The sequence below is a fragment of the Meleagris gallopavo genome, chromosome 3 (assembly GCF_905368555.1).
Source record: "Meleagris gallopavo chromosome 3, MGAL_WU_HG_1.1, whole genome shotgun sequence".
Classification (NCBI taxonomy): domain Eukaryota; kingdom Metazoa; phylum Chordata; class Aves; order Galliformes; family Phasianidae; genus Meleagris; species Meleagris gallopavo.
Genome location: NC_139406.1, coordinates 45080977 through 45107764, shown reverse-complemented (window position 1 = coordinate 45107764; position 26788 = coordinate 45080977). Strand labels below are relative to the sequence as shown.

The window sequence follows — 26788 nt, the reverse complement described above, 5'->3', positions numbered from 1 at the left end:
CTACACATAGAACATCCAGAAGTATTTGGTCAAAGAGTATTAGACTGTGACAGCTGTGTTTCACAAATCATCAAATATTATGATATTCAGAGTGTAAAAGGGAATCACTTGTGTTACTGAGTTTACACAGCCTATGTAGGCTTAGAAACTAGAAATTCTGTCAACTTCATTTAATATTTGGAGCATGCAACTTCCTTCTCCAATGTAATTGTGTTGACAGCTAGTGACACTCTCAGTGATCTGGCCAAAAAAAATCTGTATGCCATGCTCGTGCTCTAAAAAGGGACAGTTTCTTGTCCAGTTTATAAGAATTTTCACCCATAATCTGCAACAGCTCTAACAGTGTTACTCTAGCTCAAAAGAAAGCAAAATAGTTGTTTCTTTTTCTTTTCTCATTTAAATTGTCTGTTCAAACTATTCCTTTTTTCAAGACTCTGGTTATTTATACATTTGATAATTTGGATTAGATAAATCATGCAAAAGAACTAAACAGTTTCAGAAAATCTGTCCAACAAACCATGGGGTTTTTTGGCTCCTACTTGCTGTCATACTTGGCAACAAATACATAAACTACTGGCTAATATTTGGCTCAAAAAATTGTGTGTTACTTCTTTAAATAGTGACACAGAGCTCTGTAATAAAGGTCAGCAGAATCTACAGCTGCAAGATATTTCAAGGGGACTGAACGCTTACCAAAAATAAAAGCAGTCATGGAAAATCTGTTTTTTTTTTTCTTTGTTAAAAATATTGATGGTTTATATTCTGTAATCAAAAACAATCAGATTTCATACATATATCTAATTTAGTTGTTCTGAAAGTTTCACCCTAATGCACAGTTACTTTGCAAAAAGCAGGTGTTATATACACACCCCTTCTTTACATGTGGGTAGTGGCTTTTAAGAGAAAAATTAGCTCATTGCTAAAAACAAACCCAGCTAAGTATGCTGTCATTCCCTCTAAGATTCTTTCTCACACTCATAACTGCAGTTATTATTCAGTTTTAATGTCAGTCAGGCCCATTTTTATAGAAAAAAAACATACAGAATACTCAAAAAATATAGCAAACTATTCAGCATATGATACCGTATTTTAAGTACAGAGAATAGTTAGTAATTTTAAGTTCTAGTTTGTTGTGTGTACAGTCACACCAAGTTATTCAATATAGAAGAAGTGGTGTCTCTAGTTAATGAAGAAGTTTTTCTTACTAAAAAAAAAAAAAAAAAAAAAATTTACAAACTCATTCCACAGGTTGCCTTTTAAACAAAAATGAGAGTTTAATACTCACTTTGCAAAGACAAGGTTCTGTGCATGGATCTTCATTAATGCTACCAATTAGGCTGCAGTTGCAGCGCAAGCAGTTTGGATAACCCCGATACCCAAATGCACAACGGTCACATTTTTCTCCTGTATAACCATCTCTGCATTGACACTGTCCTGGCCAAGTCCCTTGAAGAGCAAAAACAAAAAGGTAAGAGAAGGCAGCATGCTGGATTTAAGATGTCTCAGAACATGTGAGTAACTCAGCATTCCTTTTTTACTGTACTCTGTCACATTCCACCTAGGTAGTTGGCATAATGTCAGCCTCACTATCTATTTTTTGTGCTTAGAGTACCAGATGCACAGAAACTGCAGCCTAATTCATTTTCTGACAGTTATAATAACATTCATAAGCAACAGCATCAGATTTCAATCCTTCTCATTGTTTCACATAGTCAGAGCTTGTCATCTCCCATACAAGACCACATTCAGGAACCTGACATTTCTTTCACCTCTCCTTTCTAAATATTTACCATTGTTCTGAAGTGCTACCTAACTGGCAGCCACAGACAAGAAGGTACTGTTCCCTCATACCTTCATTGCCCAGAAATGTTAGCAAGATTTGAAGTTTAGAGAAAATAACATTTTTTGCTCCCTTACCGTGCTGTGAATCAGACTTGTGCTCATCTTTAACACAGACAGAACTCAGAGACCCAAATGGATCACAGCCACAAGGATAGCAGGGATGATCATCGTAGGGAGAAACCTATGAAACAAATGTTCTCTGTCAAATTCCTGAGTTATTAACTGGGAAAAATAACATTACATCTGTTTTTTGTCTCTGAAAATAATATGAATGAAAACCAGAAATGTTGCTATGCAGTAACAGATCAAGGGACTCAATCAATTTCATTTTAGCAAACAGAAGATCAGGGGATTGCATCAAGAAAAAAACTTAGATATCAGAATACAATTTGGTCTTCAACAGCACAAAGGAAGAGTAACTAATATTTGGAAGTTGTTGCCTGACACATATAGTCTGAATGTTTTTTTAGTGTGACAGCAACTAATCAGTGTGATGGCTTGCCAAAGGTTATGGAAATGTTTGATACAAGAATGGGCACTTGTAGCAAAGACACTCCAGATCAAAGAGGAAGGAAATGAGAAGAAATCCTTGGCTCTGTGTTCAGTGGGAAGACAGATTATCTACTCATGAAGATTTATACCAACTTCACAATCTATACATCTTTGAAATACAAGGCAATGCAATTTTATGCAAGGATTGCCTTCTTTTTAAGGGAAACCTGAAAGTTTCCTTCGAAGTACTTGAGATGTAAAGCAAATATATAATGACTTGTATTTGTTAGCTAGGAATTGAATACTTTTCTTCAGTGCTTCTTATAACAAGTGAATTAGCTAATATCAGACTTAGGTTTAATTCTCCTTTGTATTGGCTGTACCTGCTGTCTAATCAAATTCACACAGACTCACCCTTCCTCTCTGCATCTATTTATGTTGGATTTCTAAAGCATGGGCTTTCATATATATATGAAAACCTTCTGTAGTAAGACCTTGTGGGGAAGAAATTTAGTTTCTCTTTCTGTGGGGACTTCTAACACTGCAGGAACTTCACATTTAACTGCATTAATCATGCAATAATGAATGTCTGTTGTGGAACTTAGGTCATTTTTCCAAAGAGTCACTCTTGTCAATAAACTGGAAAGTAGGCCCAGAGACCACATGTTCTACTTTAAACACATCAAGAGGAAGAATATTTTATGTCATATCTCATGAAGCAGAGTTTGACCTTAGAACCATGAAAGGATCCTTTAAAACATTGGTTGAAATGGGCTGTTATAGTGCAGGACTCAATTTTGGCACTTATGAAGACATTGAATCTTTAATATTGGCACTTTTGAGAGGTTTATCTGAATGAGAAAAAGGTTTCCTATCACAGCAATTACATTTCCATTCGAGGAAAACATATCTACTTATTCTTTTCTTCTACAACAGCTTCTTTTAAAGCAGTAAGACCTGCACTTCCTCACAAGCATTTTATGCTTTTCTCTGGAAGTTTTAGTGGTATATAATCTATTAAAAAAATTGTGTATAGTTTTTAGTTATTCTGCAATGAATATATGTTTGAATGCACAATGAGATGAAATATACATCGTATCACACTATAATTAACCAAAACACTAGGATGTTATTTTCCATATCTTACTTTCTGTGGTCTAAAATATCCATCAGCACACATTTCACAGTTGATCCCAGTAGTATGTTGAGAACAGTTTAAACAGACACCACCTCCTATGTACTGGCCGTGAATATTCATGCTCCTTTTTTGATCTGCAATACTCTGATTGTAATAACAATCTTCAGCTTTGTTATGACAGTTGCACTCTAAAAAGGAACAGAAAATAAATACTTTTTTTTTAAATTATTTATGTTGTGTAACAGTTCCTACAACACTGATACTTTCCAAAGTGAAAATGCAAGAAGGAGAGCATATAAATTCATCTCAGAAGTGTGATTTTCTTCCCGTTAACCATACTATATGCTTCAGCAGTCTCAAATACGTTCTGTTTCTTAGCAAGTAAGCACATTTCAAAAATAGTCACTGCTTCAATAGCATTCCTTTTGGCAGTAATCCGTAAATCATATTCCTGTGAGGAGTGATGCCAATAGTGATGTGCAAAATCACTACTAACTGCTCTTTAATATTCTGTCCTCTGCATTACAAAATAAAATCCATATAATTCTTCTCTTATCTGCATTATAGACAAAAGTCTAAGAATGAACAATATCTGTACATAAGTACACATTTCTTTGAGGTTAGAAGATACTTTTCAGTCCAGTCAAAAACCACCTACTTTCCCAAGGAGTGACACTGAGATTTGCGTAAAAATCTTTTTTTACTAAGAAGGTACTTTTCCATTTGTAATTGTAAATTTTATCTAATAGGTTCTTAACTGTCTGCAGCTTGTGCCAGGCATTAGTGATGCAGAGGGAAAATGCGCTAGCTGGCCCTTGAGACACTCATTGGCACAGCTTAATTCAATCCATCAAATTATATGGAAAGCAGTGGGGCAGTTTATTTCAAAACACTTGTTATCAGAACAAAGGTTTTTTTTTATCTGTTGAAATTTATGATCAAGTAAGAAATCTGCATTTCAATTAGCTAACAAAATGATTGATGCGAAGCTGCTAGTTTTTACAGGAGTATAATAAATCTCCAAGACTCTTTTGTCTGATCCTCTCTGAAAGTTTTATTGCATGACACATCTATGAGCCAGTTGTGTTGGGTAGAATACTTAAAAAGATCTAAACAGTTATGACTAAGGTAGGTCATTTTTGGATGCTTTGGAGAATTGGCGTAGATCTCTATGAAAAGCAACTTCCAGAAAGAATATAATTCTTAATGAATTTATCTAAATCTTTTTGCACACTTACTCTCACATTTGTTCCCAGCAGAAATGGTTCCTGGTCTCCATGGTTTTTGATGGTAACCTGGACAGCACCTGTTACAGCTCTCGCCACATGTGTTATGCTCACACTGGCACTGCAATTGCTAAGAAAAAAAAATCTTGAAATAATTTTAAATGGATAATTTTCTCAATGTTCCCAAAAATCTGTCTAATATCAGCTTTACTCCAAAAATAAGGCAATGATAAATGCTCCACAACCATGCTATGTTAACTACTGGAAAGTAGTCTTTCTACAAAAGGAAGGACAACACTACTGTGTTGCAAAACAGACAACTTCTTGAGATCCTCAAACCGTTTAATTTCAGCATCAAAGAGAAAGAGTTCATTTCAAAAAAGTTAAATTACCAGAGATCCAGATATGCTTTCAAAGCAAAGGAAAAAAATTATAGCAAATCATTTGTACGCATCATGTAATAAGATCTCTTTTAGATTCCTATTTTCCATTCACCTTAGGCAAATTGGACTAGTTATATTGTGAAAATAGATCAGTGAAATTATAGAATACCTTTGTGACTTCATCCAGGGGGCAGCTTCGAGCATGTCCATAGCAAATACACATGCCACCAACAGAGATGTCCTTTATTGAGTAGTAGTACTACAAAAATCAAAGATAGAAAAAAGGTGAATAGATTTATATGTATTTTTTGTCTTCTCTTCTACATAATAAAATGACAGCACGTCTCTATTTTTTTACTTGAAAAATGCTTAGAAAGTACAAGAGACTTTGAATTTCTCTTACCTGGAGAAGCCTTTCATTTAGTGAATTTTTATATTTTTCCTATGTTTTTCCTCAGTGGTTCAAAACAGTGATTAACTCTTAAGTATAAAGAAGTACACACAATTCCTAAGCTTCAAGAAATATCACCAAATGTGACGTAAGCCAAAATTTGCTTTTATAAGAGCCTTTTTTCACCTTATAAAAGCAATGAAGCAGAACAACTGCTATTTTTGCATTTAAGTTTGTGAAGTCTGAGTATGCTTTCCTAAAATGGGAACTCTGCCTTCCTTTAAAATCTCTTTGTGCACTTTCTTCCAGACAAACTCCTTCCTACTAGTGTGAGACACTGTTTTATGCTACCCAAATTTTTAGCTTAAGTGTCAGTGATACAGTAGAATATTATCTATTTATATTGCCATATGGTGAGCAAAAGCAGCATGTGTAAGGAAAGGATTTAACTTGCAAGGCAAAGAAGAGGCAGGAAAGACCATCTGGGTTCAGTTACAGCTGGAGTATCAACATGGTTGGCCTGTTGGTATCCTAGGAAGCACGTACTACAGAGGAATGAAAAGAAATACTTTTTTGACTACACTTCTAAGCAAAAAGTTCAAGACTCTCAGACCTAACAACCCTACAGTCATCTGCTTCAGGATGAAGAGTTGGTCCTGGGTGGTCAGACCTGGTGACTTCATGGACTGTTGTTTGTTTGTTTTTTTAAGGATCTTGGACTTGGAGCAAACTAGCCTCTTTGATTGAACACTGAATTTTTAATGTCTTTAAAATTTTTATGATGTTTAGCATTTTAGTCTTTTTTTAATTGTTGTGATGTTGGATTACAATACATAAATAACTTAATGAGCATTAAGCTCTTAACTACAAAAAAGGAGATCCAGACTGGGAAAAGTTGGAGGACCAAGTAGCTCACTCCATTTCCCATTTCTTCCTTTTTATCTTGTTTTCTTAAAACTCATACTGTGTATGTCTCACAGCAGCTGTGTGCAGCTTGAAGTCAAACAAGAGACCAATGCTAACCAAATGCTACAGAGAGAAATAAATAAATTAAATACAGAAACAAAACTGCTGTTGAACTCTTAGAAAAGTTCTGCTTCAGCAGTTTTGATTATATACGAGATCACTGATAAAATGGGTATCAACAACCAGATGTCATGCCTTCAAAAAGGACAGAAATGGAATGCAGAAATGTGGAAGTGATTACCTTTTTGTCATTGATTGCACAGTGTTGAGACACTGAGTGAGATATCAGGACTTGGGAACCCTGACCCAATAAATCTCACAGCTTACGGAGATGAGGGTGTGTAGCTTTTCATGCAAAATGCACTAAATCATGCTGGCTAGGCTAGTACTAAGCCTTGGATTACACAACAGTGTACAATATGAAAGCAATGGAAATATTCATTCTCAGAACCTGTTTCCCATGTAAACTGCATGTTTGTATGATTTCATGTCAAAAATCCCTTTTTGGGGTGAATTTCTTGATATTACAATACTATCAATGTATCCAAATATCTACCAGGCTGCTCCATGGGAACATCTCATCAGTTTAGCCATTGTGTTAACTGTTTTCTTATGTCCAGTAAAGCACAGCAGGAGCAGCTGTCCAGTCCTCTATGCATGCAGTCCTCATGCTAGCAGCTCCCACATGAGGCAGATGGAATGAGCAGAACATCCAGATTTTTTTTCATAGAAGAACTTGAAGCCACCAACCACTTAGTTCACCAGTTTTGGGTAAATTAAGAAGATGGTCAAAACAGTTAAATATAAAGCAGAAATACTGCAGAAAATTTAATTATGGCAGGCACTGTTACTAGGAGCTCCAAAATCAAATTTCTGTGAGATGCTGAAGCAGTTGAAGTGTTTTGCTGTCTCAGCTTCCCCACTTTCAAAATCAAATATGTAAGGATTAGTTAAAACTCTCAAGTGGTTTCATTATTATTATTATTTCTGGCCTTAAAAACAATTGATTAAAATGCCTTAAAAAAAAAAAAAAAGTGAAGAAAATTCATCATGGCAAGATTTTCAAACAATTCTCTTTATGAATCAGACCGCTGAAATCCTTAATACACTCAAAAACATACTGCAGTTGCATAAAGAACAACCTCAAATGACACTTGCATCAGTCAAACTATACTTTGTTCTTTTCTCATAGAGTATTAGAGATTAAATCATTTGAGCAAATAAAACAAAAAGCAAACAAAATTAAAAATCTTTTAAAAATATGTAGAGTTGTCTCTGGCAAAGTATCATGTTAATAACATCGGAAGGAAAGCAAAAATCTGTTAACAACCTTTCAGAACAATTCAGTAGGTGGCAAAGTTGAAGTAGTTCCTCATAGACCAGAAAATGCTGTCATATTGAGCAGTGTTTCTGAACAATCAGCTTACCCTTCTGGTAACAATGGGATCGAGTTCTTTTGGATCGTGATGGCTGAGAGTCATGAGGTCAGCATTAAGGGTTCTAATACGCTGCAGTCGTAGGCGGATGTATCGTGCAGAAGTAAATTCCAAAAGCTTTTGTGAAGGATCATCAGCACTAGGCCTGCCATTGATCAGAGATGTGTGAATCTAGGAAGAGGCTCTGAATTAATCATAAATGTAACTGTGATCCGTTTACAACAACAAACATATTAGTGTGAGAAATAAACATGTAACATTTCAGTTTGTTTTGCAGAAACTCAGGATGATGAGATGTTAAATTAATTAGAATTATATTCCCCACCCTCAACCGGCAGGTAGAATTCTTGCTTCCTGATTTACATGGTTCTGAAACCACCACTCCTGTCTCATCGTAAAGTCTCATGTCTCCTTGACTTTTGTGGAAATAGCATAAGGAGAAGAATCATACTACAGGCTAGTCATCACTTGCCCTGTTTTTCCTCATCTCCCTTACTGACATAGAACATGTCACTCTGGCCATAAGCGAGATTTTGCCGTTACAGATCTTTCCTGCACAGTTTGTAAATATTGCAAACTATAACTGAGCACACGCTCAGTGTGGAGACATTAATCCTATATCCTATTGGGACAGAGCTGCCTAGTCAGCAAGGAACTCTCAGTGATAAAACAGTGCAGTAGTAAGCCATGAGTTGGATGACAACTGAAAGCAGAAGGCTGCCACCACAAAACCAACCATCTGGTCTCCACCTCTCTATCTACACAATCCCACACTGGCCCCAGTAAGATGGCTTTTGGTCTCAAGCTGTGCAATTTATTTTAGCAACAGCTCCCTGCTCCTTTCCAAAGCAACTCAGGACCACGCAGTTTGTGCTGCATTTTGAGGGAGAAAGTAAAAATGAGACCAATATGCCACAAACAGATGTCAAAGAGTACAGCTATCGTCCATCACAAGAGTCATGCTCTGAATTCATCAGCTACACTTAAAACTGCAAAGCATATCCCTTATGCAGAGCAATTTTGTCTCACATATTACTTTTGAATTTATAGTTTGAATTTTGTCCACCACTCTCAAATATTTCCCACAATACATGACATTTCATTTTAGTCTCTTCTGCCTCTAGCTCCAATTCTCTGGGAATACATACTCTCTCTGTTCATGAATAGTGCTTTCAAGTGATGAAAAGTGAAATTTTATACACTTCTTAATTATAAACCTAGCCACTGAGTAGACCAGTAGAAATTTTGTAAAAATGCATGTAATTTGTAGAGGAATCTTTCCTACCAGGAAAAGGAAGAAATGGTAGGGATAGATACTAACATGTTAAGGAAGAAAAAGAATAATTCTCTGTGTTCATTGCTATATTTGGCTAATATACTGCTTACACATGACTTAAATATGCCAATATATTTGGTTTATATATGTTGGTGTTATTTATGCTCCTTAATTGAAGACCATTTCCCAGCAATTGTAGTTTTAGCCTTAGAATTTATCACAAACTCTGACTTCATAACATAAATTTATGGGAGCTGATTTTCAAGCAGTATAGATCAGGTTAATAGAGTATACAACAGTGCTGTTATACCTCCTTAAGCCTGTAAAAAATCCAGCAGCCAAACTGGCAAAATGTCTGAGTTAGCTAAAATGTCATTCGGTTACATACACATTTAGACATGTGGTCCTTTTACCCTATTCGTTCTTTCAGACCAGAGCATTACAAGCAAAGCATAGAACAGCAGCTTGCTAACAAGTGCTAAATACAAGGCAGATGTTTGTAGAGATCAGCTGATTTGCAGGACTTCCGAGAGCCCTATATTTATGTTTATTATTCTGACCAGAACCGATTATAAAGCACTAATAATACATATTCTTAAAAGAGTGCCAAGAATCACTAATACAGGTTTTGAGATTCTCGGGGCAAGGAATACTCATGTCTGCCTGCAGTTTCAGCAGTCTATTCTTTGTGAAAAAGAACATTCAAGCAGTGCACAGCAATTTAATTTGGACTTTCTTTTTTCATGTTTCTGTTATGTTTTTATGTTATCACATTTAGAAATGTTCCAGATAGTGCTATTGATCATACATGTGTCACCCAATTCTTTGTACATCTCTGGTTTCAATGTATCATTTCTTTATGTGGCTGCCTCTATGAAATAAATGACACAAGGACAGTTAACAGAGTTTGCTAAAAGAAAGAACAATCAACAGTGAGGCTGCAGGATTCATAATTCTTCTAATTATACAAGGTCCCTGAAACAATGCCAAGGCCAGTTTAGGAGTTCCAGCTGTGCCTAGCACTTCAACAGTTTTTACAGCCTTATTTCACAACCAGGTGTTCTTAACACAGGAATTTTCTTTATTAAATGAAAAACCTAGCAGAACATAGAATCTCTGTTGTAGTTGTCTGTAGAATAAAGGAACTACTACTACGCAGTTAATAGGGAGGGAGAGAATAAAGGATTGAATAATAGGAATATGTGGAGTGAATGACAAGTTATCCTAACTTTTAAAAGCTTGGTATACTGGTATATGATATAAAGATAGTAAAATTAAAGAATAACAGATCATCTGGTAGTGCTGAGGGAGTTGAACTCTAACTGGGATGCAAACGTTTTCAAGTCTCAGTTCATACTCAAAAACCACAGGTGCAAAAACAAATATACCTCTCCATGTTCCAGAGGAACTAGTCTGGAATAGTAAGAGGTGCAGATCACTTCATCATCTCTCTTGTAAGTTGGTGGCCCAACTCTTGGTGTAATATTATAACGAGTTAAACACTCTGTGTCGCTAATTGCATAGTACTGCCATGGTTTGAACTCTGTGCCATCTATGGAGCGTTCCAAAATCCAGTTTCCAGGTCGTGGAGCATTAGCAGATTTGATGATGACATATGCAACTTGAAAGACCTAAAAAAATGCAAGAGAAATATTTTAACACTTCATTCGTCTCCAAAAGACCACAAGAGACCAATTTGGTGCTCAAGTTAACTAAAAATTTAAAAGCAGTATATAATTTGCCAGGGAAGAAGGTAAAATTTGCTAGAGTGGCTCTGGATAAAAACTTTTGCACAAATTTTTTATCAAAAGCTAGATTAATATTTTATGATACTAATGGAAATATGTATCAAAACTTTTAATATTACAGCAAAACATTTATTTGTGTGACAAAAAAATACCAAGTGTGTTCACTTAGTACTGTGTTAACATGCAAGCTGATACCTATCTATCTATCTATCTATCTATATATATACATACATACACCATTTATCTCAGGATTACTTGGAAATAACATTCCTTCTATTTAGCTTTTCTGAACTACTGAAGACTTCAAAGTAGGTTCTTTTTTTTTTTTTTAAACAGCTGCAGACCAAACAACTCTTTGTTTCACATTTTAGCTGGGAGTTTAATCCTCTCAGTAAGAGCATTTCTGATAAGCTTTTTACATCCTATATTAAAAATCTGTGCATTCCATTTTCATTCTGTGTTGAAGTGATTTAACAACACTTGTAAAGTTATTTACAAACACTGCTGAAAAAGGACATAGACAAATCAGGTAAATGTGACAAATATAAGTATGATAATGCTATTTAAGTAGCTTTTAAGTATGGCATCTCTCAGCTATATATGTAACCAAGAGCTTTTTTTTTTTTTTTTTTTTTTTTTTTAATAATTTTTGAGTGGTCTTCTCATGGCAGTTAAATAACCTGCACAGGCCCTCAACTAGCTATGACATGAGCCACTAACACTGAATGACATACTCCAAAATTACTATCTTCCTCCTTATTAACTAATGGCTACTACGTTACCTCACAAAAGGCTGTTGTTGCAGATTGATAAGACTCCTCATTTGAAATTAATGTATTATGAAACAAACAACATTCAGAAGAAAGGAAAATACCATGTTGCTTAACCATCACAGAAGTCTGTAGTCTTACTAGAGTGGATTGCCAAGTTAGCTGATATAATATCGCCCATCTGTGTGTGCAGCTGAATACGATGCTGAGATCTGCTTTGGCCACAACCATTCACTTCAGACATTTAAAAATGTAGGAATTTGTTTGATTAGGTTTTGATTTTGTCAAATAGGGAAATAAACACGCAGTGAAAAGTAATAATTACATTGTGTGTGCAATTCATGAGATTATTTCTGAAACAAAACATTCTTTAAATGACCAAAGCTTTGCTTAAGAGATTTGCAGACTTGAGAAGGAAAAGAAATGGTGATACTTATCTTCAAATTTTGACTTATAAGGTTTAATATTTAAAAAAAAAAATCAAATTCAGATTTGATTAAAATAACTTTAAATTTGGTGTTCAGCTGGTCTGATTTTCCTTTTATTTATTTATTTTTCCTCTCTGCTTGCTATCATCAACTAAACTACTTCCCTACTTATTACACAGTTGGCTGAACAACAAATGCTCTACTTCTGATTACATGGAGATTTTTCGAGACCCATTATATTCTGCAGCTGATGCAACTAGTTTTAAATCCAGTTTCAACCAGTAATAATGAATTATCTTTCATCACAAACTAACTGCAGGCACTACTGCAGAAATACTTTCACACAAGAGTATGTAAGTTGCATTTGTTTTAAATATTGAATTTCTTGGTGAGGGAGGGTAAGGGAAACAGACAGTTAAATAGAAAAGTATTTCTGAGCAACTGCTTGGGCAATTCATTTTACTGTTGCATCATTTAAAGTCAACGGTTTGGTGGTTTTTGTTTTTGTTTTGTTTTTTTTCAGAAAACCAGCAGCCATGTTTAATATTCAAGACTTCCACAGATTGATTTCTCCTGCATGTCTACAGTTCACCAAGAGCAGAAATGAAGATATTTGAAACCAAGAACCCAAAATAGGCATTCATAAAACAAGAAATTGTTCTGCAGACAATGAGGTGTCTGTAGTCAGCCTGTGTAAAAAAACATTGTCTTGTTTTCCCCCTGAATTTTCTCAGGTTTCTTCCACACGAATACCTAAAAAAAGTACTTCCTAAGTGAATTCACAGGATACTGAATATCAACAGCATCAGAATGATTTGTCACACTCTGAAATTACATAGTTGAATGGATACTGCATATATAAATGAAAGGATACTTCATGAGTGCTCCTGTAGTCAAGAAGTCAGAATGCAACCTCTCAGTAGGTGTTATATTCTTAGATATTATGTTTCCAAACAGGGGATTGAAGCTGGAAGAAAGGATTCAGATGTCTGCAGTGTTTGCGTATTAATACATTTTAAGGAATGTCAGCTAGGTCTTGAGAGACCTCATATCCCATAGTTTCTGCAACCCAAAACAGATCTGAACCAGGAACTCCATGTAAAGAAAACTGACTTTCCAATGCCTTTAGTGCACTTCCTAAAAGATTTTTACTTTTGTGACTTCTCCATATCTGAACATCACCAAAGGCAGTTTCCTGCCACTCGGTCCATTCATTCACTGCCCATCAACTGGCCACATGATAAACTTGAAGCCAAATGGCAAGAGCTGATTATTTTTATGAATTAATCTAGCTGTATAGCTTTCCCAGAACTCATTTTCTTATTGAGCTACAAGGGTAAAAAGGGCAAGCCAAAGCAAGGTAGCCGATACCAAGTTGCCATAGATTAGAAGCATCATTTTACAGGCATTTCAATCCTGACTGTAAAGATCAGCCAAATAAACTTATATTTTAAGAGCCCCTTCATAGCAGCAATACCAACTTACCACACCACTTCTGCTTTACTTAAGCCTTCCTAATGACCTTGTTTCCTTTAAGTCAAATCCCGCTGTATCAAGAACTTTGCTCTTGAAACAGATTCAGAAATGAACCCTTCCCCCATTCATCAAGCAATTTTACATTCTCTTTCTCTAAACACTCAGCCAGCAGTGGCCACACAGCAGATGCTAGCCAAATGTTCCTTTTTCCAAGTGCATGTTCAGTGCTCTAAAACCTACATAGGTTCTGACAAGCACAATTTTCCAATTAATCTTTTTAGATGAAGACTTCCAGTTATATTTTTCAATTTACATCAGTGGTAAGAACAGTAAGGGAAGACGTTGTCTTTTCATAACTGTAAGTATTTGAGCCAATCTCCAAAAGTGAAAAGTTAAAGATGAGTCCCACCAGATTTTTTTTTAAGCTGTTAAGAACAGGGGTACCTACTAGTACCAAGCCAATTAGTTCAAATTTACATCCCAATTCAAACCCAAACTCTACCAGATCTTGAAAAAAAAAAAAAAAAATCTGAAATATATCTGAAAATATATCTGAAATATATCATTTTAAAATTTCAGGATCATTTTCAGTAACCTATTGTATACCTTACTAAAATCGTGTTGGTGTAATGTAAACCATACAATACAATAGACCTCAAATAAACAAGCCTGAAGTAATGCAGTGATTTTGGAAGGATGGTTCTTCCTAACCTTATAAATTCAGCTAAATTTCAGGATGAGCTCAGCAAGGAAATCTTAAAAACAACCAAATGCGTTTTTCAAAATGACATGACAAGCCCTGTCGTGAAAATGCTTATTAAAACTAATATTACTCTGCACTTTAATTACAAAATCCTTTCTGCATACAAAACTGGTTAGAACAGAAACTTCATCTTCTCTGATTTTATTTTACTTTCTGAATCAAAAACATCTGAAATGAATCTGTGCCAATCCTCAAAAGTCTATAAGACTACATGCAGGGATATTGAGTATCAGACTGGGATTAATATCCTTTAAAAAGGCCCTCAATAAGAAATTCTGAAGCCTATCAATTGTCTGCTACATTTTGTTCAGAAAGGTTTGTAATGCTAAAAGTATAGACTAACCTAAATATTTTCTGTTTGGTTTTGAAAACCATTATGTGCAACCATTATTTTTCAATAAAAGATAAGTTAATTTTATTCAAGAATTGTATTATAAGAATGCATAGATCAGTACACTGAATATTGCTACACGTTAGTTTTACAGCAACAAAAGTGCTTTAAAGAAACTTGCCCCATAAAACAAATTAGTATTGGTCTACTGAAGTCAAGAGAACTATGTGTCTTTTTATATCAGCAAATGATTTGTCCTTACACTACTTGCCAAGAGATTTCAAAATCAAAAGTCTGTAGGAATCATATTACAATATTATTTACTTACATTTTTTTAGTATCAGAAACGACAAATTGCTCTTATATCAGTCTCTGAGTGCTAATCTTGTATTCATGAAATATTCATGAGCTAGAACTTACTCAGAAGTGGAGACGTTTTCACAGCTTGATACTTAGGGTCTTGCTCCACAATTTGAGAACTTAGTATACACTTTTGTCTTTCTGATATGTCTAGCACTAAGCACTCTTAAATACCTTTGAAAGTCTGATACAGAATAATACTAAGGAAAATATTCTTAATGCTGTGATGGAGAAATATTTTACAGCTGGCACATGCACACTACTGACATTTATAATAGTCAGCTTTATAATTCATTTAAAGAAGCTGTCCAGAGGAGAAGTCAGGCAAAAACACTGTTTCTGTCTTTAACTATTGCTGTGGATTTTGTTTCTGTAGAATTGCCAGTATAGAAAGCATGAGATCATAAATCAAATCTCAGTATCTTGTACATCAATACTACATTTCATTCCTAAACTACTCTTTCCCTTGCTCTGGATTTTTGCCATACATTTAATGGAAAAGGAAAAAAAAAAAAAAAAAAAAAAAGGGAAGGAAAAACTATCATACATCTGGTTCCAGAAAGAGCAAAAGGCATGCCTAGTTTTTATAATCCACGTGAGCTACAAAACTGTGACGTAGCCACTGCTAGCCTTACAAAATGCTTAGTAGTTATAATAACAAAGAAAATCTGATGGAGAAAGATCAAAACTGCAATTTTGATCTTGATTTTATTAGACAGCCTTTTTTCTTAATGAGATTCCATCAAGCCGCTCTTCAGTTCGGATGTTTTTATACAAAATATACTAAATGTAAGGTAGAATATTAGCTGAAGGAATATTCTCTGTTCCCTTCAACATCGAGTGGAAACAAATACAACAGGGACAGACTGTGGTCAGAATATATATACCTAGGATAAACTGGAGTAGTTTTCACCAGGCAAGGGAATCCCCTTTATTCTCCAGCTGAAGCTACATTGCAGCACTCACCAACCCAATCAATGGGTTGTATCTCTAGTAGTAACAATTCAAATAAACAATCAATTCCTCTTACTGCTGTAACATCTAGTAATTATTCAAAAATCATAAATAATAACCAAATTTGTCATTTTTCACACCAAAAATGGTATCCATATATTACATATTCTGTCAAGGAATGTTAAATCCCATGTTTACTTTCACACACTAATTGACAGATTCAGTGCACAAAGTTTGAAATAAAATGAAAAAGTACCAATGTTAAAGAATATCTTTAAAGGTCCTAGTTTTTTGGTTTTTTTTTACAAATTTTCTTGTGAATGTGTTAAGTAAACAGTTACTAAAATCACTAAGGTCCTTCATATATTTTTTCTTTATTACTTTTCACTAGTGCTGACTTGTTTAAAGTAAGCACACCAAGTCAGTTCCAATAACTTATTGACTTCAAGCAGTCTTTATTAACCAAATCCTTTCTTGAAGAGTAGCAATTTACATTCGAGTTGCATAGCCCTACATGCCTTCTCTCTCTCAAGCTCTCAAAGGAAAACACAGAAGAAAGGCCCCTTGGGGGAAACATTTCAAATCAAATTAGTGAAATTGAGTGTGGGTCAGGAGAGGAAAGATATGTGTTTGGAGAAACATCAACAAGACTGATTTAGAGAGCAGCTCAGCTGGTCTCTTTCCAAAGTTCTAGGAGGGAAAAAAATGAAGTCATCGCCCTTTTCTTCATTCTTCCTTCATGTTGGTCCATTTAAAAACTAACAACAAAGTCAACTATTCAAATGAAGAAGTCCTATCCAAAACTTCTGTCACTGTCAGAAGATCCTGCGATTATTTTCCTAATAGTTCTGCTTTCTCATTAAAGAGGAAACTGGACACTTGTTTAACTTCTTTGTATGCTTCATTTCATAACATACTTCATTTTAAACATCAAAGTTAAACCTTCTTTTTTAAACTTAAAAATTACCATCAGGACCTAGCAATCTTGCAAAAGAATGTTATCTACTGTATACCTCAAGCATGTATTTCTTATTAGCATAGCTTCTTCAAGATCTTGGACATATTAATCTCAATTTATACTGGAATTCCTGTTAAGCTGCAAAAATTCATAGATTTCTTAGCTATGATTTTCAGATAACTTAGATCTGATGTTCAAAGAAACCTGAAATAAACAAAAAAGGAAAAGAAAAAATCTAGAAAAATACATTTTCTTCAAAAATGATTTTGTCTTTTCTAGGGGCAGTAAAGGAGACTTGATTCTTCCATGCCTAACAGACAAACTAGCAAATCATCTGTTCAGTCTAGCATCCTTTTGTATAGGAAAATTTTACCAGCTAGAAGAGCAAATACTTCCATTTTTGTCATTAAGTATCAAACGCTGTTTACTTCTTGAAAAAAGTATTTTATAATCCATACCTCATGCAGCTTTCATGATATTAAAAGCAGAGGAAAAAAAAGTATCAGTGGACTACTAGAGGAAAGCTAGCTGAGACAAACAGAGGAAATTTATCAAGACAAAGGGAATATTGGTGTAAATTCACATATGTACAACTGTTGCTCTGCCAAGAATTATAATAATCTGTGACCTATATACTAGAAGACACAGCCATTTCCACTACAGGCCAATATGAATAAAATCTCTAAGATGCTCTTAAAAACAACTGAAAACCAATTGAAAAAACATGTCTGTTTTAAATTACTTTGTTTAAGGTTTAACTATCCAGCTTTAGCTATGTGCTATTAAATGACTAACTATTAAACATCCTACTATCTAAACACTAGAGAGGTAGAATTAATTGCAGAGATTTATATCCTACATTCAATAAGTGACCCTCAGGTAAACATTACTCACCTGCCTTAGATCCAAGGTGATGGTGACCCAGTGATATTGCCTCCCATTCTGAATGCTGGGACTTTGCCACCAATTATTGGTACCATCAATGGCACTGGAGATTGGGTGCTGTTCTGTTTGAATGAAAAGAAAAAAAAAAAAAAAGAAAAAAAAAAAAGAAAAAATAAACATTTCTGGAAAAATCACTTGAAACTATTTTCTCTGACCCAGCACATTTATTTCACACAGACTATAATGTTTTTTCTGCCATAAAGCACTTTACAGTGCTCAACAGTTATTTAAAGTGTTTGTGATTTCTGTCAGTCCTTTGCTTAAAGACAGCTTCACTCATGTAGTAAAGAGACTAAGACCAAAATATATTTGACCTCAACATGCTTTGTACTCCTGGGGAAGAGTCAAAGAGAACAACCAGTGAAACAAACAAAAAATAAAATAAAATTGAATAATGAAACTTGCCTTTGGGATTGGCACTGTGGCGGTCACAAACTCGGCACTGGGCATTGCGCAGTGGCCGTCCTGGGACATGCTCAACCAGTTTGCAGAACATCTCTGGTCCCTTCTCTCCACAGGTGGCATTGGTGGAGATGTGAGCATTGCTAGCCAGGTTCAAAATGGCGGGAAACAGACCTTAAAACAAGTGACAATTATCAGTTGCAGTGTTAAGACAAGCAAAATGCAGAAATGGTTATAAGACAGATCCCTGGATATGCAGGGTATCATAATTAGCTTCTAGCCTAGAGGCACAGATGCAGAAAAATACAGTGGAGACAGACTATTTTGTGAAAAGATTATCATAGCAATCTGACACCAGCACATCAATCATCATGGTCCTGAGGTGCTGCCAAGGGGGTTCCCCATGGCTGCCCTGCTCCTGGCTGTGGGGGGAGGATAGGTCTTGGGTACCAAGCCCCAGTGGACTCAGACAGCCCAGTAGCCACAGGGATCCCCCAGACCTCCTGAGAAGTATCTGAAAGAGCTCTCTTCAGATACTAAACCTTCTTGCCACATTGCAAAATGATTAAAGCCAGGCAGTAAACTGGCCTTCTGCCTGTGTGGAAAATTTAACATAAGCTCCTTGGGGCAGAAACACCACTACCCTCAGTGACATGCTCTCCACTCCTGCATTTTAAGGGCTGCATTTTAGACCTTTGCTCTAGGTTTTCCTGAAACCTGTGTAAACTCTAAGGGAAATCTCACTTGCTGCTTATTAATCTTTACAAACTTTGCCATACTTTCAAAAGGCGCTGCTCTTTTGCACAGGAGTAATGAAAGATTGCTGTTACTGGCTTCGGAGCACTTCATATCTTCTAAAAGGAGTGAAGTTTTACTTGAAGGCTATGCATATAATTTAAGTAATACTTCAGGTAGCAGAAAGAAGTTAAGTAAGCACAGCTTCTCAGAAACTTTGTATCATTTTTCAGCCTCCTCCCTTGAGCTAAAAAGCTGTTATTTCTGCATGGTTAGGTTTGCATCCATCAGTACAACACGGATAATCCATTTCTGCTGAGAAATAATTCAGAAAATGAGAAGCAATTTGGGAAAAAACAGACCCATGTGTTGAGACAGAACATGATGGGCTGAAATCAAAGCTAGTGTCTTGGTACACACTATTTAGGGTGCTGCAAGAATTGCTACAGTTGCAATAGCGATGGCTCAAAAGCACATTTCTGAAAGTCTTTTGTTATCTTTCTTCTGTTGTACAGAGTAAAAAATATCAGACGTATTAAGGCACACTTGTGAAAATATTTTTTTGAGGGTGTACAACTACATAAATTATTTTCCTTCATTAACCTTCAGTGTATATTGCAAGATTGCAATATTAATATTTTGATATTTTTTTTTCTAAGCTGTCCATGTCAACAAGGCAGAATTTAATATTCCTTTGATTTTAAGTGTCTTTGTTTGCCCAGTAATTGCATTACCCTGGAAAGCCTGGAGAAAACTTTTAGTACTATTCAAATGCTGACTTCAGCTTTAGAAAATGTGGTTAAACTCTAACCTACTTCACTACAAGAATGAGTAATAGTGTGTTTTCGATTGTGCTGTGTTCAAAACTTAGCAGGAGGGAGATAGAGCTTTTATTTATTTACTTATAATCCTTACTTCATTTAACTTAAATCTAGACTGGGGCATACACCTTTTTCTCATTATACCTAAATCTAATCCAGATGAAGACATGGAGGATATACTACTGGTGAGGCTCTTCTTCCATTAACATGCATTCTGCACAATCACCTTCTGTTAATCACAATGTTGGTGCAGTATTGCTCCAGACTTACAGCTGTCAGTAAACAGAAATGCAGCCCTCCATTTTGTTACTAGATAAGAAAGCTCACATTTGGAAGAGGGTATGCTCTTTTACTTTAATCCCTAACTATTTAACATCTTCTCTACTCAGTATTTGTTACTGTTCACAAAGGCATCTATCAGCCAGCCTTCAAGAACTACCAATTAACTTTCCAAGTCATTCATTACCTTCACTCACATTACACAGTAGCACTACCACTTGTTTCCATGGTTATTTGTTATGGTGACATAATTTGCCTACAATAACCTTTAGTCAACAGATTTGTGCCAAAGGAATAGCAAAACTCTGGAGAAATAGTGCTCATGGCAAGCACTTTCCTGGGTAAGTTCCATTCCATAATCCCAAACTCAGATCAGGTTCACACACTGTAGCATTCACACTGGACTGAGCCCTTTTGTCTGCTTGTCATCAAGGATCTCACTGACATTTATCAAATTTACTGATTGATAATGAAATGAACACTGGTATGATGCCATTAAGATCTCATGTTGGGTTTTGTGGGTCTCACAGAGATAAGAAGAAAGGATATTCCAATCCAACTGAACTGCACTGAGGTTTTGTCTGGGAATTGAAACAAAAAAAATGAGGTTATTAGCTTCATGCTGGAATAAGCTACATATTTTCAGATGCTGGCTATTACATTAACCTCTGACTCACTTTAATGGAACCAAATTTAACAGCAGTTGTCAGAGGTTTGTCCACTTATTTCAGTAGAAACTGAGTAGTCTACAAGCTGATTTATAAAGAAAAGGCAAGTATCTGCAATAAACTAAATGAAAAAAAGAGGCAAATCTAAAAGAAATGATTTGCATCTTTACAGTACATTGCTCCTCTTGAGGCATCCAGCATACTGTTAAGTTTTAGAAAATTACTGATTACTGATAATGGTGACATCAACTCTTAGATGTTCCTCTGCCACAAAAAAAAAAAAAAAAAAAAAAAAAGAGAGAGAGAGAAAGAAAAAGAAGAACATAATCATATTTTAAAATACTCTTAGAGAGCAGTAAGTATGATAAAGACAAATCACAACATAAGCAGTCACTTAAATAAGCCACTTACAGATAAATTCTGATAGAAAATACCACGTATCATTAAACTAAACTTGTGGAAAATTCTGTTTGCACTCCTAAAGACACTGATGTAACTTCTACAGTTTGCAGTCTGAAGTATGGCACAAATGATTGATTGAATTGGATTTATCATACTTATTCCCACTAGAAAGGATGGGAAGTGCTAGGTACAAAATTGTCACCGCTTCACTACTGAGCTATCAAATTCCATTATCACATTAAACAGTCATAACTAAGAGACTGTGAAAGGGCCTTGGGAGACATCTATCTGGATGGCAGCAATCTGTAGCATTCAGATAAAGCTTCTCATGTCACTAATCTAGTCTGATTGAATATATTTCAACTGTTAAAATACTTTGTAGCGAATTTTGCAAATAGGCACTTGCTTTGTCAGCTCCTTACCATCAAACTCTTCTCTGTTTGGGAATTGGGAATTACTATCCCTCACCTTGCAAGAAACTGGAAGTCCCAAGAAAAGATAGAATTTTTGAAGAAACTCAAGCATGCAGTATACCAGGGAAAAGAAAGACAGACAGAGACCTCTAAGGTAGGTGAATTAGTCAACATATATTTATGTGGTCCTACATGCCTGCCAATTCTAATCCTTCAGAATGAAGGATTGGAACACGCAGCTTGCTGGGGAAGATGGACAAAGATACATCACTGCATAAGTAGAAGGGGTATGCAAGCAGGGCACCTATCCATCTCTCCATTGTAAAGGTTATGGCTGGTCACATGGCCTGCATTTCTTTGGGAATTATTCTACTCGAAACCCATGTCTACAGCAATACCCCATTGCACAGATGAGTGCCATTATCCATCTTTCCTGCACTCCTAATTCTGTGTAGTTTTGTAAGTTTTCTTCACCATACTGATCTCATTCCAGGAGTAGGCTAGGAGCAGCCCTGAGTTTTTCTCTGCAAGGAATTTCAAGGATTTGGGGCACGTTTCCAGAGTTCTGAGTTTCTAGAAAATCCCAGTGGAGTTTACATCCACTGTCTGTCTGCTGCACAGCTAGATATGAATGAAACCTCAACTCCAGTACTCATGAATGATTTTTTCACTCAGGAAATCACGTTTCTGTTACAGGAGTAGAGAGAGTGGTTTTGTGCCTTTTGCCAAAATTCATGGGTTGTCTGTGTTTTTGAATATATTTGCCTTGAATGGATTCTCACAATAGGCAAGGTGAAACTGCATCTCTTCCATTTTTACAGATGGCATGTGGAGAAACTGAAAGATTCATAGAATAACAACCTTCCTAGCACAGTCATAGCTGATATCATTAAATTCATTTCTTTTACAAACACAGTTGTACAAACAGAAAGATACAAATGGGGGTTCTGCTTTACAAAGGCTTCACTATGCCAGCGTTCAATAAACATAATAAAGATAATGTTACTTTTCACATCTTGATAAACATAGCAAGGATGGTGAAGTTTCTCACAGGAAGGCCCGCATATAAAACAGCTTCCTATTGAATTCAGAATAACTAATCTGATATCTAACTAGTCTGATAACTCCAGAAAACTGAATAAATTAGGGAGGTGATTTTCTTCTTTTTTAAGAAATCAGAATACCAAACTGATAGGAAATATATGTAAAAAGTTATCTGAAGTAAGCCAAGAACATAATCCAGAAGGTGACAGTATTTTCTGCATTGTTCAGCAGTATCTGCACCAAAGAATTCCAACCAGACTTCAGACTCAGTTTTGCTGAGACATTCAGCAAAGCAACAGCTTGATTTTTGCCCTTTTTTGTGTGTGTATGTTTAGGGTAATAAAGCAGTAATTCAAGTGAACAAAGTAAATGTGACTTAAAAAACATAAAGAGCTGATGTGCAGTAACAGTAAGCTTTTTATTGTGTCACATCTTGGAAGCAGAAAGGAGAATAGTCTCATTTGCAAATTGATATTTTAAAAAAATGTAAGGCAATCCTTGATTCATGACAAGCAGACAATGTTGAAGTTTGTTCACTAGCAACAGATTCGTCATTTACTGAAAATATTTGCAGAGGACACAGTAACAGTTGTTCAGAATAGTTTGGTGCACTCCAGGAAAACACAAAGAACCAGAGACAAAATGCAATAAAATGTCACTGAATATTAGAGTATATAAAATGTATGATAGTATTATACTACAGAAGTTGAAGTCACATTCTTTATAACATTCTCTGCCAGTTTTCAGTAACACAGTCTTGTTTTAGTTGTTCTGTCTTATTTAAACTCTGGACTAGGTAAGTTTACTAAATAAACACCCTGGAACTATCATGCTTGGGTTCTTGGATTCTTCACGTGCTTAATAGATTTACCCTCGCTTTACTTCACCAGCAAATATCCCTAGCTTAACTTTTTTATATATCTACATCTGAATCCTATTCTATAATCACAGTGAAAATGTGGAATGATTTCCCTAAAATAAATAGCCATGGAATTAAGACACCAAATCCATTCCTATCTATAGTCAGCAAAAAGTCTGTGGTGTAATACTCAACTTACCTTATAATCCCTGTTGTGGAATTGTTGTGTTAAAAATATGTGTTAGCTGCAGCAACAATCCACATGAAGTTACACAACAGACTTCATAGAGCTAACAGCTTAGAAATCATTTGAAAATGATTTCTTGTTTTTTCCATAGTTATACAGAAAGAAGAATTTATCCAAGCACAATACAAAATTTGAACGATCCAATTAAGGTGTACAGTATTATTACCAGCACATCTACAAATATGAATTTGCATTATTATTAGACTCTTTCAGAATAAATCCTTACTGCCATGACAGACTACTGTCTCTTCCTAGAATTTGTTCTCTTTGTTTCCTCATATTGTTGAGCAAAGCTGACTAGTGTGTCAATTACAGCGAAACTACACAGGGAGATTAAATTTTGTAAAAATCACAGAATCTTTAGGTTGGAAAAGACCTCTAAGATCGCCTAGTCCAACTGTCAGCCCATCCCCACCATGCCCACTAACCACGTCCCTCAGTGCCACATTTCCATGGTTCTTCAACACCTCCAGGGATGACTTCACCACCACCCTGGGCAGCCTGTTCCAATACCTCGCCATTCTTTCTGAGAATATTTTTTTCCAAATATCCAGGCAATTTACTTTATTTAATCCAATCCATTTTGAATAGAAAAGCATAGTATATTTGCCTAGTATGTTCTGAAGAGCTCCCAGCTAGGGATATTCCTCCATGAGTGCTTTATCACTTGAAAAGTTACCAACTTTTAGTAATCATTGCTCCATTCATGATCTGTCATGATCTTGATTACAGCTTTTGATTACCTGAGAAACTGTTATCATACACACTTTTCTCTTTTCCAAACTAAAGAAACAATACTATAGTCTTTCCACAGTCAATTTTCTGAACCTCTTATCCTGAATTCTTGGCAGTTTGCATCTCTCCAACCACATCAGCAGCAACTGAAGTAGAAAAATTTCTTAGATTCTGGACAGTTTTGTTAACGCATCCCAGAATAAGATTTGTTTTCTTTGCCAGGCTTTACAGTTGAGTTTGCAATGCTAAGGTAAATAAAGATCCTTTTCTGTTGTACTGCTGCCTAGTCAGTCATGAAAGAAAAGTATACTCCACAGAGGCCCACACCTTGAGATCAGATTATCTGTAAAACTGCTCGCTTCACAGCTTTTTGCTGAATGTCCATAAACTTTTGATTTAAGGAAGATTCTGCTGATCATTTTGTACCTCTGATTCTGTAAACCTTTTTCTAATCACAATTCAACTAAACAAGCACTAGAAGAGGTTAATGTAACCACAAACATTCTAATTGAATTGAAATTTTCAGAGAACAAACAAACTGCCAAAGACCAAATTCTGTCCTTTCTTCTGTCCAGACAGAAAAGAGCTTCTCTGCCAAACATTTTCTGCTGTGGCTTATGTGCATCCAGCATTATTAACAAGAGTCTTATTGCACTTTAAGCAAAGGAATTTAACTCCTGCAGTCTGCCCTGGGCTAGATGATGGGCTAATTAACAATCAGTATTGGAAACCAGTATTGGAAAAAAAGTATAACACTGAATATTTTTTCTGTCCAACTGTGTCTTTTAAGTATGGAATTTTTTGCATCATGTTAGGCTATCAAGAATCTGCCCAGAAGTTGCCACAGTATTCACACCAAAGTGAAAGAGCCAAAAGTTGACAAATAGGCAGGCTGCCAAGGAACAACAAACCTGCTAGACCATGAAATTAGTTCTTGCTTACCAAAACCTTGTTCCACTTGTTGAGGAGTCTAAACTGTACTCAATGGTTTAGGAGTGTATCATTTTTGTTAAGTATCACAATAGGTATTTTCCCAGACATTTTAATCTTGGGAATAATTTTCCCCTTAACTTTAGATAAATACTGTTAGTTACATTAGTGTCTCGCCAGTTTTGCTGATGTACAGCCTAGGAGACATTAGCTTAGATGAATACAACAATAGCACTGGCAGCGTGATTGGAGAACTCTGTCATTCAACATTTAGTACATGTCCTAATTTTAAAGAGGCAAAACATTGCTGTTTGATTAATGTTTGATTTAAACCAACCTTATTTTCAACTTTTACTATGACTATCTTAATAGATAACAACTCATACAGTACTTCTTTCCTATAACTCATTTTCAACCTGAGGCAACAGTCTTATAAAGTGAAAATCATGTCTGGGTTTGACCCTAATTAAATTTGCATGCATAAATCCGCAGCATTAGGCTTCACAGTCAGTATAATAAAGTGGAATTTATGAACCAAGTACCTGTTAGCTCTCTCATGATTTTAAATTTATAGTTATTACTTGCAAATTCTAAAGGGCCTGAGACTGCAAAAAAAAAAAAAAAAAAAATTGAAGGTATAGTAGACCTAATCATTTCTGTACTGTGACCCAGTATCACAACTTAAAGTGTGACTATATCTTTTCTACACTATTTTCTATTACCCTCACTGGGATTGAGTGTACCCTCATCTGACAGTACACTCTACTGACGCTAAGCTGAGTGGTGCAGTTGACACAATAGAAGGGAAGGGAACCATCCAGAGGGATATGTTCAAACAGAAGGAACACAAGAATCTAATGAGATTTAACAAGGACAAGTGCAAGGTGTTGCACTTGGATCAAGGCAATCCCAGATACCACTACAAACTGAGAGAAGAACTCACTGAAAGCAGCCCAGAAGGCCAAAAGTACTCTGGGCTGCTCAAAAGAGAGGTAGCCAGCAGACAGGGAAGGGATTGTCCCCCTGTATTCCGCCCTTGTAAGGTCCCATCTGGAGTGCTGCATCCAAGTCTGGGGCAGTGGAGAAAGGATGTGGAGCTTTTGGAATGAGTCCAGAGAAGGATGACGAAGACAACTGAATGGTTGGAGAACCTCTCCTATGAAGAAAGGTAGAGGGAGTTGGGCTTTCTTAGCTTGGAGAAGACTCCAGAAAGACTTCACTGGGGCCTTCCAGTAATTGAAAAAAGCTTACAAACAGGAGGGAAAACCAACTTTTTATACGGTCTGATAGCGACAGGAAAAGGGGGAATGGCTTCAAACTAGAAGAGGGGAGATTTAAGTTAGATGTTAGGAAGTAACTTTTACTTAGAG

At 35.8% G+C, this 26788-nt stretch overlaps 1 protein-coding gene across 1 annotated transcript in view; it reads right to left on the bottom strand.

The window, feature by feature from the left end:
* LAMA1 (laminin subunit alpha 1) overlaps positions 1-26788 on the bottom strand; it is a 97564-nt gene that overhangs the window by 59610 nt on the left and 11166 nt on the right. The window contains exons 2-10 of the mRNA XM_085220807.1: positions 18289-18459; positions 17833-17945; positions 10539-10781; positions 7866-8045; positions 5251-5340; positions 4711-4828; positions 3482-3660; positions 1918-2023; positions 1286-1446 (exon numbers count right to left, since the gene is read on the bottom strand). Coding sequence (XP_085076933.1) covers positions 1286-1446; positions 1918-2023; positions 3482-3660; positions 4711-4828; positions 5251-5340; positions 7866-8045; positions 10539-10781; positions 17833-17945; positions 18289-18459 — 1361 coding nt within the window. The remainder of the gene's footprint in view (positions 1-1285; positions 1447-1917; positions 2024-3481; positions 3661-4710; positions 4829-5250; positions 5341-7865; positions 8046-10538; positions 10782-17832; positions 17946-18288; positions 18460-26788) is intronic.